The sequence below is a fragment of the Silene latifolia genome, chromosome 8, assembly GCF_048544455.1.
Source record: "Silene latifolia isolate original U9 population chromosome 8, ASM4854445v1, whole genome shotgun sequence".
Taxonomy (NCBI): domain Eukaryota; kingdom Viridiplantae; phylum Streptophyta; class Magnoliopsida; order Caryophyllales; family Caryophyllaceae; genus Silene; species Silene latifolia.
The window spans coordinates 74195824-74212292 of record NC_133533.1 but is presented as its reverse complement, the minus strand read 5'-3'; the positions used below and the strand labels follow the sequence as shown (position 1 = coordinate 74212292).

General features: G+C 36.7%; 1 protein-coding gene across 1 annotated transcript; it reads left to right on the top strand.

The window, feature by feature from the left end:
* Positions 1-14753: 14753 nt before the first annotated feature.
* Positions 14754-16136, top strand: LOC141595367 (uncharacterized). Its single transcript, XM_074415331.1, has one exon. The coding sequence runs from the start codon at positions 14754-14756 to the stop codon at positions 16134-16136; it is 1383 nt and encodes a 460-aa protein (XP_074271432.1).
* Positions 16137-16469: the final 333 nt, after the last annotated feature.

Sequence of the window (16469 nt, the reverse complement as noted above, 5' to 3'; positions counted from 1 at the left end):
TGCCCATCTGTCGCAGGATGAAATGCTGTACTCATCTTCAAAGTTGTTCCCAACGATTCCTGCAACTCCTTCCAAAACCTCGATATAAACCTCGCATCTCTGTCAGACACTATGTCCTTAGGGACTCCATGTAACTTAAGCACGTTCTTTCGATAGGCCATAGCCAATTGTGCCTTAGTCCATGTATCTTTCATTGGAACAAAGTGAGCTGACTTGTTCAGACGATCCACTATTACCCAAATCATATTGTTACCTTGTTGACTCTTTGGCAAACCCACAATGAAATCCATGGAAATGGATTCCCACTTCCACTCAGGCACCTCTAAAGACTGAATCTTACCTTGTGGTCTTCTCTGTTCCCCTTTAACTCTCTGGCATGTCAAACAACGGGACACAAACTCAGCTGTCTCTTTCTTCATCCCAGGCCACCAGAACGTTTTCTTCAAATCCTTGTATAACTTATCCCCACCTGGATGAACTGAATACGGTGTACAATGCGCCTCTGTCATGATTGTCTTTTTCAACTCCTCATCATTAGGAACACACCACCTACCATCAAACCTCAAACGCCATCTCGATGAATGAAAACCGCCACCCTTTGTCCCTTTCTCTACCCCACTCTCCCACTCCACTATCTTAGGATCCAAAGCCTGCTTATCCCGAATGTCATCATAAAACTCCATATGTACTGTCATATCACCCATGGCATCTCCTTTCTGCATCATATGTATCCCAAAGCTCGCTACCTCATCCCTCAACCTCATCAAAGATAGAGCTGTACACAGAGAATGTACACTCTTTCTACTCAAAGCATCAGCAACAACATTGGCTTTCCCTTCATGGTAGATAATTTCCATGTCGTAATCGCCAATCAACTCCATCCACCTCCTCTGTCTCATGTTCAACTCCTTCTGCGTGAAGATGTACTTGAGACTCTTGTGATCAGAAAATACCTTAAAGATCGCTCCATAAAGGTAATGTCTCCAAATCTTGAGAGCAAACACCACTGCACCCAACTCCAGATCATGTGTAGGGTAATTCTCCTCATAAGGCTTCAATTGCCTAGAAGCATAGGCAATCACTTTACCATTCTCGCATCAACACACATCCCACCCATTCTTGAGGCATCCGTATAAACCTCAAAATTCTCGCTTCCTTCAGGCAATGCTAAGACAGGAGCTGTAGTCAAACGCTCCTTTAATGTCCGGAACGCCGTCTCACAACTCTCATCCCAACGAAACCTGTTCTCTTTCCTCATCAACGCCATCATCGGTCTAGCTATCTTGGAGAAATCTTTCACAAACCGTCTGTAGTATCCAGCTAAACCCAAGAAACTCCTAACCTCAAAGAACATTCTTCGGTGCTTCCCACCTTGTCACTTGCCTTAATCTTCGCGGATCCACACTACCCCATCTTTAGATATCACATGTCCCAGAAAAGCGACTTTCTCTAACCAGAACTCACACTTGGACAACTTAGCATACAACTCATGCTCCCTCAACGTCTGCAACACGATTCTCAAATGCTCCTCATGCTCCTCCTTCGTCTTAGAGTAGACTAAGATATCATCGATAAACACCACTACAAATCGGTCCAAGAACTCTAAAGATCCTATTCATCGATCCATAAACACCGCACGGTGCATTAGACAACCCAAACGGCATCACCACATACTCATAATGGCCATACCTCGACGTGAAAGTCTGTCTTCGGTATGTCCACCTCTCTAATCTTCACCCGATGGTACCCCGACCTCAAATCAATCTTAGAAAAGACTGCTGCACCACTCAACCGATCAAACAGGTCATCTATCCTTGGCAAAGGATACTTGTTCTTTATCGTCACTCTGCTTCAACTCTCTCGTAATCTATACATAACCTCAAAGTTCCATCTTTCTTCTTCACAAACAGAACCGGTGCTCCCCACGGCGATACACTTGGTCTAATGTATCCCTTCTCTATCCGATCATCCAACTGCTTCCTAAGCTCCTCCATCTCCTTAGGACCCATACGGTACGGTGCCTTAGAGATTGGCCCCGTCCCCGGCTTCAACTCCACGGTAAAATCTATCTCTCTCCTCGGTGGTAACCCCTAATCTCATCAGAAAACGTCGCAAACTCTCCCACCACTGGTATCTCATCAACTATCGGACTCTCTATCCGGTCATCTCTCACATGGCATAAGATCAAAGGACACCCCTTCCTCGGATAAGACTTCAAGGTGACAAACAGAATCAACTTAACCTTGGGTCCGACTAGAAACCCCTGTAAGACACACTAACACCCTTTGGACCTCTTAAGGACACTTTCTTTTGATGACAATCTATCTTAGCTTTATACTTTCCTAACCAATCCATCCCAACTATCATCTCAAAACCGTTAAAAAGAAACTCTAGCAAGTCTACAGGGAAGTCAACTTGCCCAACTATCAAAGATACATCTCTAAACAACCACCCACATGGTACAGACTCACCTAAAGGCATAAAAACTTGCTCACTAACAGACTCATAAACTCTCAAACCCAACTGTTTAACATGACTCAAGACACAAACGACCGAGAAGCCCCCCGAATCGAACAAAACAAACGTAGGAATACCATTAACAAGGAATGTACTGGTGATAACATGTGCATCTTCCTCACCGCCTTCTTGTCCATCATGAATAACATGCCACGGTCTTCCGCCCACCTCCCCGGACAAGATCTTGGTGATGTGGTCGCTTAGCACCCGACCCTTGGTTGTTGTTGTTGTTCATCGGTGTCTTCGATAAGAATTACCACCGTTGCGGTTGCCTCCACTCGTAGCTCGACCTCCCGGTTTGGCCATGATCCAGCCCGGTCCGTTTGCTCGCAAAGCTCGTGCAGTCTCTCGAAAGATCCTGGTGCACTCGTGCACTCATGTCTCTTGTGGCCTACCCCACCACAACCAAAGCAGTCACTCCCCACTATTACTCACACTCCCACGGCCTCGCCCGAAGGAAGCCCCACAGACTAAATCCGGATCCGTAAGAAAACCCCTTAGACTGATTGTGGTTGCCTTTCTTGTAATTAGATTGGCCACCACCCTCGCTCTCCAACTTCCTCTTCTCACCACCGGACCTCTCCGAGCCATCTCCACTAGTCTCTCGGCTCTCCCACCTCTCTCATACGCTTCCTTTACATCGAAGGACTCCCACGGGTAGCTTATCCATAATTTTCGTGGTTAGCCCACTCTCAAACCTCAAAGCCGATTCTCATCACTCAAACCCATGTCCTCGATATCTAGATTTCTCATTGAACTGTCATGTAGTACTCGGCTACCGACATCTCAAATGGTCATCTTAAACTTATCAAACTCTTCCCTCAACTTACTTCTCACATGTTCTGTACAAACTCCTTCCTCACAAAATTTCTACGAAACTCCTCCCAAGGTATAGCAGGTAAGCCTTGGTTGGTATACAATTCCTTAGCACTCACCTTCACCGAATCCCACCACTTGCCACCGCCTCCCTCGGATAGAATGCAGCTGATCCACTCTCATCTCATCGGAGACAAAGAACTAAATCTAGTATGTTCTCCATCTCCCTCAGCCAACTATCAAGAAGGTTAGGCTCCTCAACCCCCTTATACTCCTTCGGGTTAAACCTCGCAATATAGAGGCTGACTTTAGCATGGTCAACCTCCTTCTTCTTACTCTTATCCTTGTCCTCATTCACTCTCTTCAGGGTCTCAGTAAGAGCATCCTGGTGCTCCAACATCTTGACGATGTCGTCCGTAGTCATAAGCTCAGCTCTCGCATACAAAGCATTTCTCTTGGGCGGCATCTTGAAGCTATACAAGAAAGGGTAAACATAAACACGCGTACTAGACCTCAAAACACGAAAACGCGCTGCCCAGAACCTACTCGATCGAGTATCCAAACCCACTCGATCGAGTAACGGGCTACTCGATCGAGTGCCCCCATGTACTCGATCGAGTACCCAAACTCCAGAACCAAACAGACCTTCTGATCTCTAACCCACTCGATCGAGTATCTAGGCTACTCGATCGAGTGGCCCCCTACTCGATCGAGTACCCCCTAGTTACTCGATCGAGTGCCCCAAAACGCGATTCTGGACTCAAAATCGCCAAAAACCTATCCGATCGAGTTAGCCTTACTCGATCAAGTACCACCAAAACGTAAAAGCTACCCGCATATTACGTCATACACTAACATGCTAACTTCCATATAATTACGTGATATCGTAATAAATATGCTACGTATCTATTCTACTATCAACAAGATCAATTCATTATGCTATTAAAGCCACATTGTAAATCATTTAACATGTTATCATCACATTAACATGTTCCACATATCATTTTCTTTCACATGCTCAACTTCCTATTTCAACACCAAACAACCATCACACTTCATCACATTGTTAACAAGTTTACCAAACACACACATGACTCGACAAACACTTTCCCCATGTGACCGGTTCAAAGTTGTAGGGCGACCCCTTGCAACTTTAGGACGTCTCCCAAGCCTTTGCACTAGCTCCTACAACTTTTACCCCGGGTTCATTTTAATTGACTCCCTATGTTCATTAAGTTCATTGGTTACAGGTTTCAGGATCGTCGCTCTGATACCATTTGTAACACCCCATACTCCAAGTGCCTTACCGGGACCACTCGTATGAAGACATCACCATCTCGGTGCCGCCTGAGGCATGATAATCAAATAGACAAAACAGAAACAACATTTATTATAAATACTTTAATGAATAAATACAATCCTTGAAACCGAAATAAAGTACGATACATTATTCCAAACTATCTCGTTCAATCGAAATATAAATAAATACTAAACTACGCGGAAGACTCTATCGTCATGTCGTGGCCATCCCAAATATCCCGGTACTCATCTCTTTACCGCTCAATATCTCGCTCACCATCCCCGAATGGATCACCGCAGTTTTAGAAAACAACACCGGGTCAAGATAAATCACACAATCAAAATAGATAACAACAATAAGACAAACAGACAAATTTGAATCGCCACACACACACACGCACATCCAACCAACCGTCTCAATCACCGACCGTCCACTTTGGACCCGCCGCGATGGGGACCGCAGCCGTTCCCACCTAAGCCCCGCTCATCGTACGAGCGATAACCCTGTCCATTAATGTGCACATCCCCTTTCGTGGCGGGTTCCACGAAGGGCGAAACTAGGGCGTGAGATCACTCCCGCAAGTGACCCCACTCAGCCGAGAACGCATCTCGAGAACCATCAACAAACACAACCGCAATCACAATCACAATCACAATTACAATCATCATATCAATCAACTAACTACAGCACATCACCAATATCCCATTATGGGACTAATACCGAGTAGGAAATCCTACCGGAATGCACAAACACGCAGACGGTATCTACAAATTTGTATCAAAACGCTTCTCTACGAACTCACCTCCTACCATACAACACATAGATACTACTATTCAATTACTATTCATAAAACCCCCAATTCCTAAATTAGGGTTTCACCAATCTTAACAAAACATTATATAAATTACATTAAAAGCTTACCCTCGATGCAAGGAATCCAACGACACAAACTACGATGCAAACCGACCGTCCTCGAACTCCGGAATTGTCAAGAACGCGATTAGGAAGAAGAACAAGTTGCTTTCTCTCTTAAACAGGTTTTAGGTTTTGTAAAAAGTGATTTAGAACAATGCCGAATAAGTTTAAATACCTTAATCGCGTAATTAACAAAACCCGAGAAAAACCCCCGTAAAACCGGACACTCGATCGAGTACCCAAGGTACTCGATCGAGTACTTCCTACTCGATCGAGTGCCCCAAATACTCGATCGAGTGCCCAACAGTCGAAACTATTTCTCTTCGCAACTTGCCCTTACTCGACAGAGTAAGGGCTACTCGATAGAGTACCCCCACGACATATAAATACGGAGTATTACAGCATCTTTCCAAAAAATTAGCATCAATAGATTTCATTGCCTCATTATACGTTTTTGGATCATCTTCTATTAAAAAAGCTGAAACAAACTCATCACAAGCACAAACAGAGTATCCATGTTCAGACAGCAAAGTTGAAACAAAATCACCTCCAAAGTTCTTTTGACATCTAGGTCTCTTAGTCCTTCTAGGTTCAGCAATATGATCAATAGAAGTGCTACTACTAGCATGTGAAGAGATATCATTAGATGTAACATGTAAACTAGGAGGTGAATCAACATTCTTCTATAATGGAAAAGCATGCTTAAAAAACACAGCATCTCTAGCTTCAGATATAGAACGATCACTCAAAGACATAAATCTATATGCAGAACTATTTTGAGCATAACCGATAAAAACACAATCATAGGTTTTTGGTCCAACGGTAGGTCTCCTAAAGTCAGGTAAATCCACTTTAGCCAAACACCACCATACCCTAAAGAAGCTCTGGTTAGGAGGATAGCCCTTCCAAATCTCGTAGGGTGTCTTGTCAAGTTTCTTATGAGGTACACGGTTAAGAATGTGACAAGCCGATAGAATTGCTTCCCCCCACATATCGTCAGATAGGCCAAAACTTAAAAGCATAGCATTCATCATTTCTTTTAAGGTTCTATTTTTTCGTTCAGCTACTCCATTAGACTGAGGTGAGTAAGGTGGACTAATCTCATATATTAGACCGTTTTTCTCACAAAACTCGGCTAAATAATTAGACTTATACTCGCCTCCTCTGTCAGACCTTACCCTTTTGATTTTCTTGTCGAGTTGATTTTCTACTTCAGTTTTAAAATTTATAAACGATTGTTCCGCTTCATCTTTTGTTTTAAGCAAATATACTTTGGTGTATCGCGAGCAATCGTCTATAAAAGTCACATAATAATTTTTCTTTATTGTAAACCAATGAAACTTTGGAATGAGCAAAATGGTTGGAATTTACATCTCATAGTGAATTTCTTTATTGTAAACCAATGAAACAAAGGGTTTGCATGGGGCGTAATTCAGAACCCATAATTTCTTTACAATTCCAATAAGAGAGAGCATCCATAACAAATGTAAAATGACATATAAAAAGTAAAAATTTTAATCACCTAAAATGACTTATAAAGAATAATGTAGGGAGTATTAGTTATAATTAAAACTCTATGTATTTTATTTTAAAACATTGAAGTTAAACCTAAGAAAATAAGAGTTGAGAAAGTTAATTTATTTTTATTTATAAGTAAAGATATTAAATGTCATATATGAATTATATTATTTTTCTACAATTATAATAATAAAATTTTCAAACAGGCCGCGCGGAGCGCAGGATACTACCTAGTGTCTTTTATTGTTGCTTTAAATTTGGCCAAAAATTGTCAGCAACAAGATTTGAACTCCAGGCCTCAAGATAATATATCAACTACATAACCATTGGACCACTTGTACTTATTGTTTATTTATGTATTAGAATGTTATATATATGCTATAAAAAGTAAATATAATGAAATCTACTTCATTTTGGAGAAAATAAATCAACCTAAAACATTATTTGTTAGAAAAAATATCGATCTAACCAAGTTTTTGTCAATTGTTTATTTTACTTTCTACGACATTAGTTTAGAAAAAAAAAACTCAAAATATTAAAATGTTCTTAAAGATAAAAATAATGTACTGATTTTTTTTCAGTGCCCCCCTTATACGAAATTCATGCGTCCGCCCCTGCTTTTAGTTTAATATTATTCTATTTTATTCTATTATTTTTAACTAGTTTAGATCTCGTGCAATAAATGTGCGGTATTTATAAAGTTTTTATTTTGTATTACTTAATAATGCTAAATTAAAACCTTGTTAATTTTTAATATTCCACGTCATTGTATTTCGATATGGAAAAAAAATTGAATTGTAAAGTTATTCAAGAAAACCGAGTAAAATTGACTGTAAAATAATAGTGGTATCTCATTAATTGTTCATTTTTCTCGTTATTGTATTTTGTTTCGAGAAAAAAAAATGAAAATTAATCTAAGAGAATTGTATTTTTTAAAAAGTATTTTTTATACCACAAAGCTGATCATTCCAATTTTATAAATTATCTCAGTTTTTTTGTCATGAAAGTAATCAAAACAATTTATAATTTTGTTAAAATAAAGATTTAATATTTATAGTTTTATATTATTTATATTTTAATTAAAATATTATAGTTTAGTGTTTAGTGAAAATTATATAATTTGATAAAAAGATTAATTTTAATGAAATACATTATAATTATTAATTCCTTTATTTAGTGAAAACAATTAAATAAATAGCTTCCTTATTTAAAAAGATGCTTTTTGGAGGGAAAAATCATGAATTCACCTATTCTTTTAGTAAATAGGGGATTTTAATGATCAAGTATCTTTAAAAACTTGGACTCTCTAATATGGCTCAAAATTTCAACTTTTCGTGTACCATAACTTTTATTTTCATTGATAAATTGTATTTTATTATACCCGCGAAAGTGATGATTAGCCCCCATAACCTTGGCCAATTGTGAAATTAAGCCCCATAAGTTACAAATGTAGTGATTAGCCCCGTCACTTTGACAAACAGTGAAATTTAACTCAAATTTTCCTTTCAACTTAAATTATATCCCTAAATCATTTATATATAAGCTCATTTTACACTAAATAATTATAAATATTTTAAAAGTATTTATTTAATTTATTAACATAATTTTAGAATATATATTTTTTACTAATTTTAATATAAATCACATACATAAAAGATTACGTTCACCAATTTTCAATTTTGTGCAATTCATTTTTTGCAAAAAATGTGTAGTAAATTGCATACACAATTTTTAAATTTATAATAAGTTTTATTATATGCTTATAAATTTATATAAATGAATAAAAATTGAATATCTTGGTACAATTTTGGTTGAAAATAAATATTGGGTTGAATCTCACATTTTATCAAAGTTATGAAGCCTAATCGCTACATTTGTAAGTAATGGAGTTTAATTTCACAATTGACAAATGGGGGCTAATCACCACTTTCACGTTTTATTATATTAATTTGACTTAATTTTCCTCAAGTTTATGTTTTTCTTCAAATAATTTATAAATTGACTTTCTCCCACACATTTCATTGTGCAATTTCATCGTGATCATGCTTCGTATATCCAACATTCGCAGCAGACGAATAACATTATTTCATTGTATGACTTGATAGTTACTTGGACAACCATCTCGTGTTACACAAATTCTCATTATAGACGGACACTATCCGTCTATACGTATAGACGGATACCATTTACCCTCACAAAATACCCATTTGCCATAAAGTGGGAAGCACATGAGGGGTGCCCCACCTTGTCCCCCCTACCCATTTTATTAGAGGTCTTTACCCGTTTGTTCGGCCCACCCATTTATACCAAGACCTATTGCTCTTGTTATTAGGAGTTTATAAAAGTTCTCCCCCGTGTACACAAAATTGAGGATAATCATATTATTCATATACTGAGAAAAAAAACGATAATAACTACATACTCCCTCCTATCCACTCTTTTCTTCCCTATTTCCTAAAACGAATTATTCAGGTTTTCTTCCCCTTTCCTTTTTGAGAAAGTTTTTAATAATATTATACTCTTACCTCTTTCAACTCATCAAACCCCACTATATACTTTATTAATATTTAATTCTAATTATTTCTACCTCTCTCCAATAACCAAACCTCACCCATCTCCTTTATTAATATTTAATCATAATTATTCATATCTCTCTCCAATTACCAAACCCCACTCATATATTTATCAATATTATACTCCACACCCTTAATCTCCGTGCCCACTTCAAAGAGGAAAAAAAGGGTGGATAGGAGGGAGTATTATATATTATTGTGTTACAAAATAGTACTCCCTTTATCTCGGTCATTTGATAGCTATTTTAGTGTTTAATATTCATTTGTTTAACTTTTTATATTTAGAAGTTTTGATTAGACATTGCAAAATTGATTAGACTCGATCCAAATAACTCGACTTGTATCCGACCCGATACTCGAACTGAGGACCCCAGTATGACCCGTAACTCGAACTAACCAGTACCAATATAACTTGACCTGAATGTTTATCATTGCAAACTGACCATTATCTATAAAGAAGTTGATAATAATAGACCTGAAATGACCCGAACCCGAAATGACCTGACTCGACTCAACCCGAGTTCTTGCTAGTCTGAAATGATCTGGCCCGAACTTGATTCAGTTTATCCGTTTGTCATGTCTACTTTTAATAGGCAATTTGATCATCAAATTGCATTATTATGAACTTAATCACTTATCATCCAATAATAATAATAATATGTCTCTCTTGTAACGGATATATCCGTCACAAACTTGTGACGGGTCAAGTATCACTCACATTGTTAGAAAAGATAAAAGTAAAGGTGCCTAGGGAATTGCAAAAGGCTTGTCTTTATCTATGTAAATGGGTTTTATTTGACCCGTCACACGGTTGTGACGGATATTGCCCGTCATAAATGAGAATTTGTGTAATTCTGTCTCCCTTGTGACGGACGCTATCTGTCACAAGCTGAAGACGGAGCGAATACATACTGTTTTATGTACATATGAATCAAAGTGACCCATATTGTGTGTATTATATTACAATAGGTCTTGGTATAGACGGGTGGGGCGAACAGACGGGTAAAGACCTCTAATAAAATAGGTAGGGGGGACAAGGTGGGGCACCCCATGTGCTTCCCACTTTATGGTAAATGGGTATTTTGTGAGGAAAATGGTATCCATCTATACGTATAGACGGATAGTGTCAGTCTATAATGAGAATTTGTGATTATATTAATGCATGATTTGACAATACACATTAAAAAAAATAAAAAGAAAGGGGAGTTCTCCCATGCAAACAGGGGCTGAAAGACTTTTGTGTACAACAAGTCAGTCACAACTCACGATGTACCTTCCTCACTGTTCAATTATAAGACTGAAAGGTAAACATTACGACACTAATAAAATTGATGACATATTACTTTGTCTTAAAAATGTTACCGACTTAGTTAGTAATGTGACCATTCTACAATATGTTTTGTAGGATTTGAATGAATCTTATAGTGATAACATTTATGAATAACATGGTCACATATGAGAATGTGTCACAATATTAGCATTCTACGATTTCCTAAGGGAAAAAGATCAGGAAGTCAGGTGGCATGGTTTGGTTTGGAACAAATGGAATGTGCCAAAACACAGTTTCATAGCATGGGTATACCATCACAACAATATGAATACTATGGACAAACTTTACAGGTTGCACATCAGTGAAGAGGATACCTGTTGGATTTGCAGGAGTTCCACGGAAACGATTGAACACTTGTTCTTCAGCTGCGTTTACAGTCAGACGATCACATCCAAAATAGGGAGATGGCATGGGATTTCTATTCCATGCCTTGATCTTCTGAAATGGCGATTGGAGCTCAGGGTCTCTAAAACCAGGAAAGGAATAGTGAACGCCACCATCAATAGCTGCATCTATCATATTTGGAGGCAAAGAAATCAGAGTAAACATGAAAACTCAATCATTCGACCAGAGAAAGTAGCAACTCAAATTATTGAGGAGATGCGTCAGAGAGTAAATTACCTGACTAATGGGATAGTGAAGGAAAAAGATCAAGAGTTTTTGCAGAAGATCAATGGCGAGTAACACTTTGACCGGTGATGTAAAGAGGAAGAGATAGGGTTGAGGAAAATTGGGGATTTGGGGGAATAATCGCGTTTTAATTTGTTGTATGCTCCATATCTGTTTCTTTTTTTGGTTGATCTAATACGGTTTTTGTTGTTGGATTTCAGATTGGGCTGTCTAATTGATAGCCCATCGAAATCTTGTATGGTCTCGTTATTCCGTTTCTTTTATAATATACTTACCTTTTAACAAAAAAAAAAACACAATATTAGCACTTTAGTATAAAAATGTAACCATATTGAATAATAAATTCAGGTTTTAAAAATGGAAACATATATGAACTCAAATGGTCACAACACAAAAAGGATGGTTTGTATAAAAATGATATCATCTTAGTCTAAAATGTAACTTTTATAAGACTGAAAGATAAGCATCACAACATTAAGAAAAATGGTAACATATTACTTTGTCTTAAAAATGTTACCAACTTAGTCAGTAATGTGAGCATTCTACAATATGTTTTATAGGATTTGAATGAATCTTATAGTGATAACAGTCATAATGATGGTATTTTTTTTTTTTGGGAACGTAAGTGAGATTTAATTGGTTCAAACAAATAAAGAAGATGAAGGAGGTTGGATGAGAGATAGAGAGCAATGGAGGTTTAGGTATAAGGTGGGAGGGAAATTGATGCTTTTTTTCATGATTAATAGTAATGATTGATCATTAAAATAATAGGCAAGTACTTTCTAGTAGAACAACCTATAAACAACTAGTCACAATCTAGTCTACAACCCACTTGCTTATATCCAGCCCACATTAATACAAAGTGGTAGGGCTGAGCAAAAAATCCGATTATCCAAACTGATCCGATATCCGATCCGATTCCGATCTGAATTTTTGGATATCCGATCCGAAAGATAAGTTTGGTTTAGATATATGATCCGAAATCTTTGGTTTTGGTTTGGATATGGATATTAGAATTAAAATATTTGGATATCCGATCCGATCCGAAACTATAGTTTTCTAGTATAATTTCGAGAAAATAAAATTTTATTTGGTACAACAACTTAATTAATGTATAAAATATTAGAGAAATATCTAAGTTGTACATAAATTTTATGTCGAGAACATTGGAGTAAGAATACTAAAGAAAATCATCATGTAAGACTGTGAATATAATCATGTTTCAGACTTAATTTTACAGTAAATTCAAAAGTATGGATATCCGCATCCGATCCGATTATTTTGGATACCCGAACACTGGATATCTGAAACATTTGGTTTAGATATTGGATATCTAACTTCAGGGTTTCTAATATGGATATCCGATCCGAACTAGCACTTTGGATCGGATACCCGATCCGTACTCTGCCCTACAAAGTGGTACTATCCGATCTGTCTTCAGCTTGTGACGTATACTCTATGTCTTCAATGAGAATTTGTGCATTCAAAATTCGAGTTGACAAAACACGGATTTATATTAAATAACGCGAAAATGGTAATCTAACCCTTTTACTTTGGCTTATTGTGAGATTAGGCCCCTTTAGTTTACATTGGAGTGATTAAGCCTTTTAAGTTAGCTAAAAAGTGAAAGTAAGCTCGCCCAAAATCTCATGAGAAATTCATTTTCTCATACGACAAAAGTTCAAATAGTTTATGTTTTATTTTTAAAAAAAGTTTAGAATTGTTTTATTTAAATGTACAAAAAGATAATATTTTTAAATTTTGAAAAAATGAAAATTTTGAATTTCATTATGTTTCCCGAGAAAAAAAACTAATTTTTATTAAAATATATCACTAATTTACTATTACTTAAGAAAAATAGTCAAAATTAGGCACATATATTTTTAGAGTTTCTCTACTTAATGTATATATATATATATATATATATATATATATATATACATATATATATATATACATATATATATATACATATATGTTTATTTGTAAAGAACTGTCAAAAAATTTAGGAAAAATATTCCGTTCTTTTATACTCCCTCTATCCCGGTCATTTGTTGTCCTTGTCTATATTGGGGTGTCTCAGTCATTTGTTGTCCTTTCTATTTTAAAAATGAACTTGATAAGCAATTTAATCATTCACACTCAATTTGTTTCACTTGTCATTTAGTAATTGACTCATTTCTCTTTCCTTGGTCTTTGTGTCAAACCAAAGGACAAAAATTGACCGGGACGGAGGGAGTAAAACATAAAATGTTTGATTTTATAAAATAATTTAAAACTCTAATTCATTTTAATTCATTTTAAATTTTGATTTCATTTGTTAAATTTTTTATTCTAATAGTATATTTTGTAAAAAGTATAATTGATTTCACTTTTTGTGATGTGATATTTTGAATTTCTCATGAGATTTTGGGTGAGGGGCTTAATTTCACTTAAATGCAAAGTTGAGGGGGTAAATTACAACAAACCAAGGTTAAGGGGGTTAATTTCACTATCAAGTAAAGTTAAGGGGGTCATTTACCACTTCCCCGAATTAAATAATGTAGTTAGAATTTTTTTTGAAAAATGACACAAAACATTGTTAATCGACCCATTTTAGATCCCAAACCCGGGCCCAAACCTATATAATCTTGCCAGTATTTTATCCAAACCTGTATTTAACTAACCAGTTACCCATCCGTTAATCCATTTAACAGGTCAATATATAAAAATGAGATTCAAATTAGTAACCTATTATCCTGGTAACTCATACTCCCTCCATTCAACTCCACTTTGCAACTAAGGATTTTGCACAAATATTAAGGGTGTGATTAAACAATGATAAAAGTACAACTCTAAAAGTAGATCTGCTTTATTAGGGGGAAAATCAAGTAATGTTAAGCATTTGATTAGTGTGGTAATACTCCCTCCAAACTGTACTTGCTGATTAGAATTCCCCCCAAAATTTTAGAGGAGTTTAAAACCCCACCATTTCCCTCCAAAAAGCATCAAAGCAGCAACTTGAGTTGCTCCTTTACATAACCTGAATCACTTCTACTTTTACACATTTCTTGAGCCAACAAAATTACACTTTACTTCCTCTAAAAAATTACAGATTTCAGTCCCAAGTTTTACAATTTTCAGTAAAAAAAAATTACACAAGCATCTCTTTACAATGCCGGGCAAGTGTCTTACAGAAGATGCTAGGCAAGAAGTGGCCATTTACATGCTCCAGCAGTCAGAAGAAGGGAAACTCAGTCGTGGTGCATTCAAGGAGGCACCTGTGCGGTTTGGAATCAAGGAAAGAACAATCTCTGATATTTGGAAGCTTGCAAAAACACCAAGAATAATTGGTCAAAAGTTAGATGTGAGAAGCAAAAGAATTGGCAACAAGAATAGGAAACGTATACTACCTGACCTAGAGCAAATAAAAGCACTAGAATGGGAAAAAAGAGACACCATGGTAAGGGTCTCAGAAAATAGTGGAGTTTCAGTGGGAACAGTCAACTCATGGGTTTGTGCAGGTTTACTGAAACCACACTCAAGCCCACTACATCCTCAACTCACTGATGCAAATCAGGTCCATAGAATGAAGCATGCTTTGAAGTGCTTACTAGTTGAACAAGTTGTGCAAGAAATTATAGATTTAAATGCAATGCTAATGACAAAGATCAAATTTGCAGAGATGAGCAATGTAATACACATGGATGAGAAGTGGTTTTACATTAGTTATGATGGTCACAAGTTTTATGTGGTTGAAGGGGAAGAATTGCCATATAGGAGTTGTCAATCAAAGAGGTATATCACAAAAGTCATGATTATGTGTGCAGTTAGTAGGCCAATTTATTCTGAAACTAGGGAGTTACTCTTTGATGAGAAAATTGACATGTTCCCTTTCACCAAACAACAACCAACAGAAAGGGCAAATAGAAATATACCAAGGGGAACATTGGAGACAAAGCCAATTCACTCAATCACAAAACAAGTTACAAGACAATGCATTATTGAACAAGTTATTCCAACAATCAAGAGTAAATGGCCTGAAGGAGCAAGTAAGCATATATTCATACAACAAGATAATGCAAGGCCTCATATAAAGAACAATGACCTAGAATTTATGGCTGCTGCAAACACAGATGGGTTCAACATTGAGTTAGTTTTCCAACTTCCAAATTCACCAGATTTAAATGTTAATGACCTTGGTTTTTTTAGGGCATTACAGTCCTTACAATTAAAAAAAGCAGCTAGGTCAGTTGACGAACTAGTCAATTCAGTTATGCAAGCATTTGTTGATTATGATGCATACAAACTCAACAAAGTTTTCCTCACACTTCAATGTGTTATGATTGAAATTATGAAAGCTACAGGTCATAATGACTTTGCAATCCCACACATGTCAAAGGATCATCTTGCTGCCCTTTGCTTATTACCAAGAAATTTGGAGGTTAATGAAGACCTTGTAAGGGAATGCATTGAGTATTTACAAGGAATAGGTCAAACTGAAGGGTTAGAGTACTTGATGGGTGAATTAGGTTATAATGTTGGAGCAAACCAGTAATTTAGAAAGTGTAAGTACTAAATAAGGATGACTACTGTTTTTTGTGATTTGTTTAGAGAATAAACATTTCAATTGTAAGAAATGTTTAACTTCTAATCAGTTTTAGAACTTTGTAATGCACAACAATGTATGAAACTTGGTTCTTTTTAAATGTTATCAGTTCAGTTTAATGTTAACAGTTCAATTCAGTAAGGAATGTTTAAAATTTAGTTCAGTTTAAAGGAATGTCAAATTTACAGCAACTCTCATGCCTAAATTGGCCTCATCATTGAGTTGTGTGAACTCCTAAGCCTTCCTACACAGAAACAAAATGAAGGTAGACCATACTAACTC

Bases quoted from the DNA above. Each gene is read 5' to 3' on its own strand.
- LOC141595367 (XM_074415331.1), top strand. From the start codon at position 14,754: ATGCCGGGCAAGTGTCTTACAGAAGATGCTAGGCAAGAAGTGGCCATT.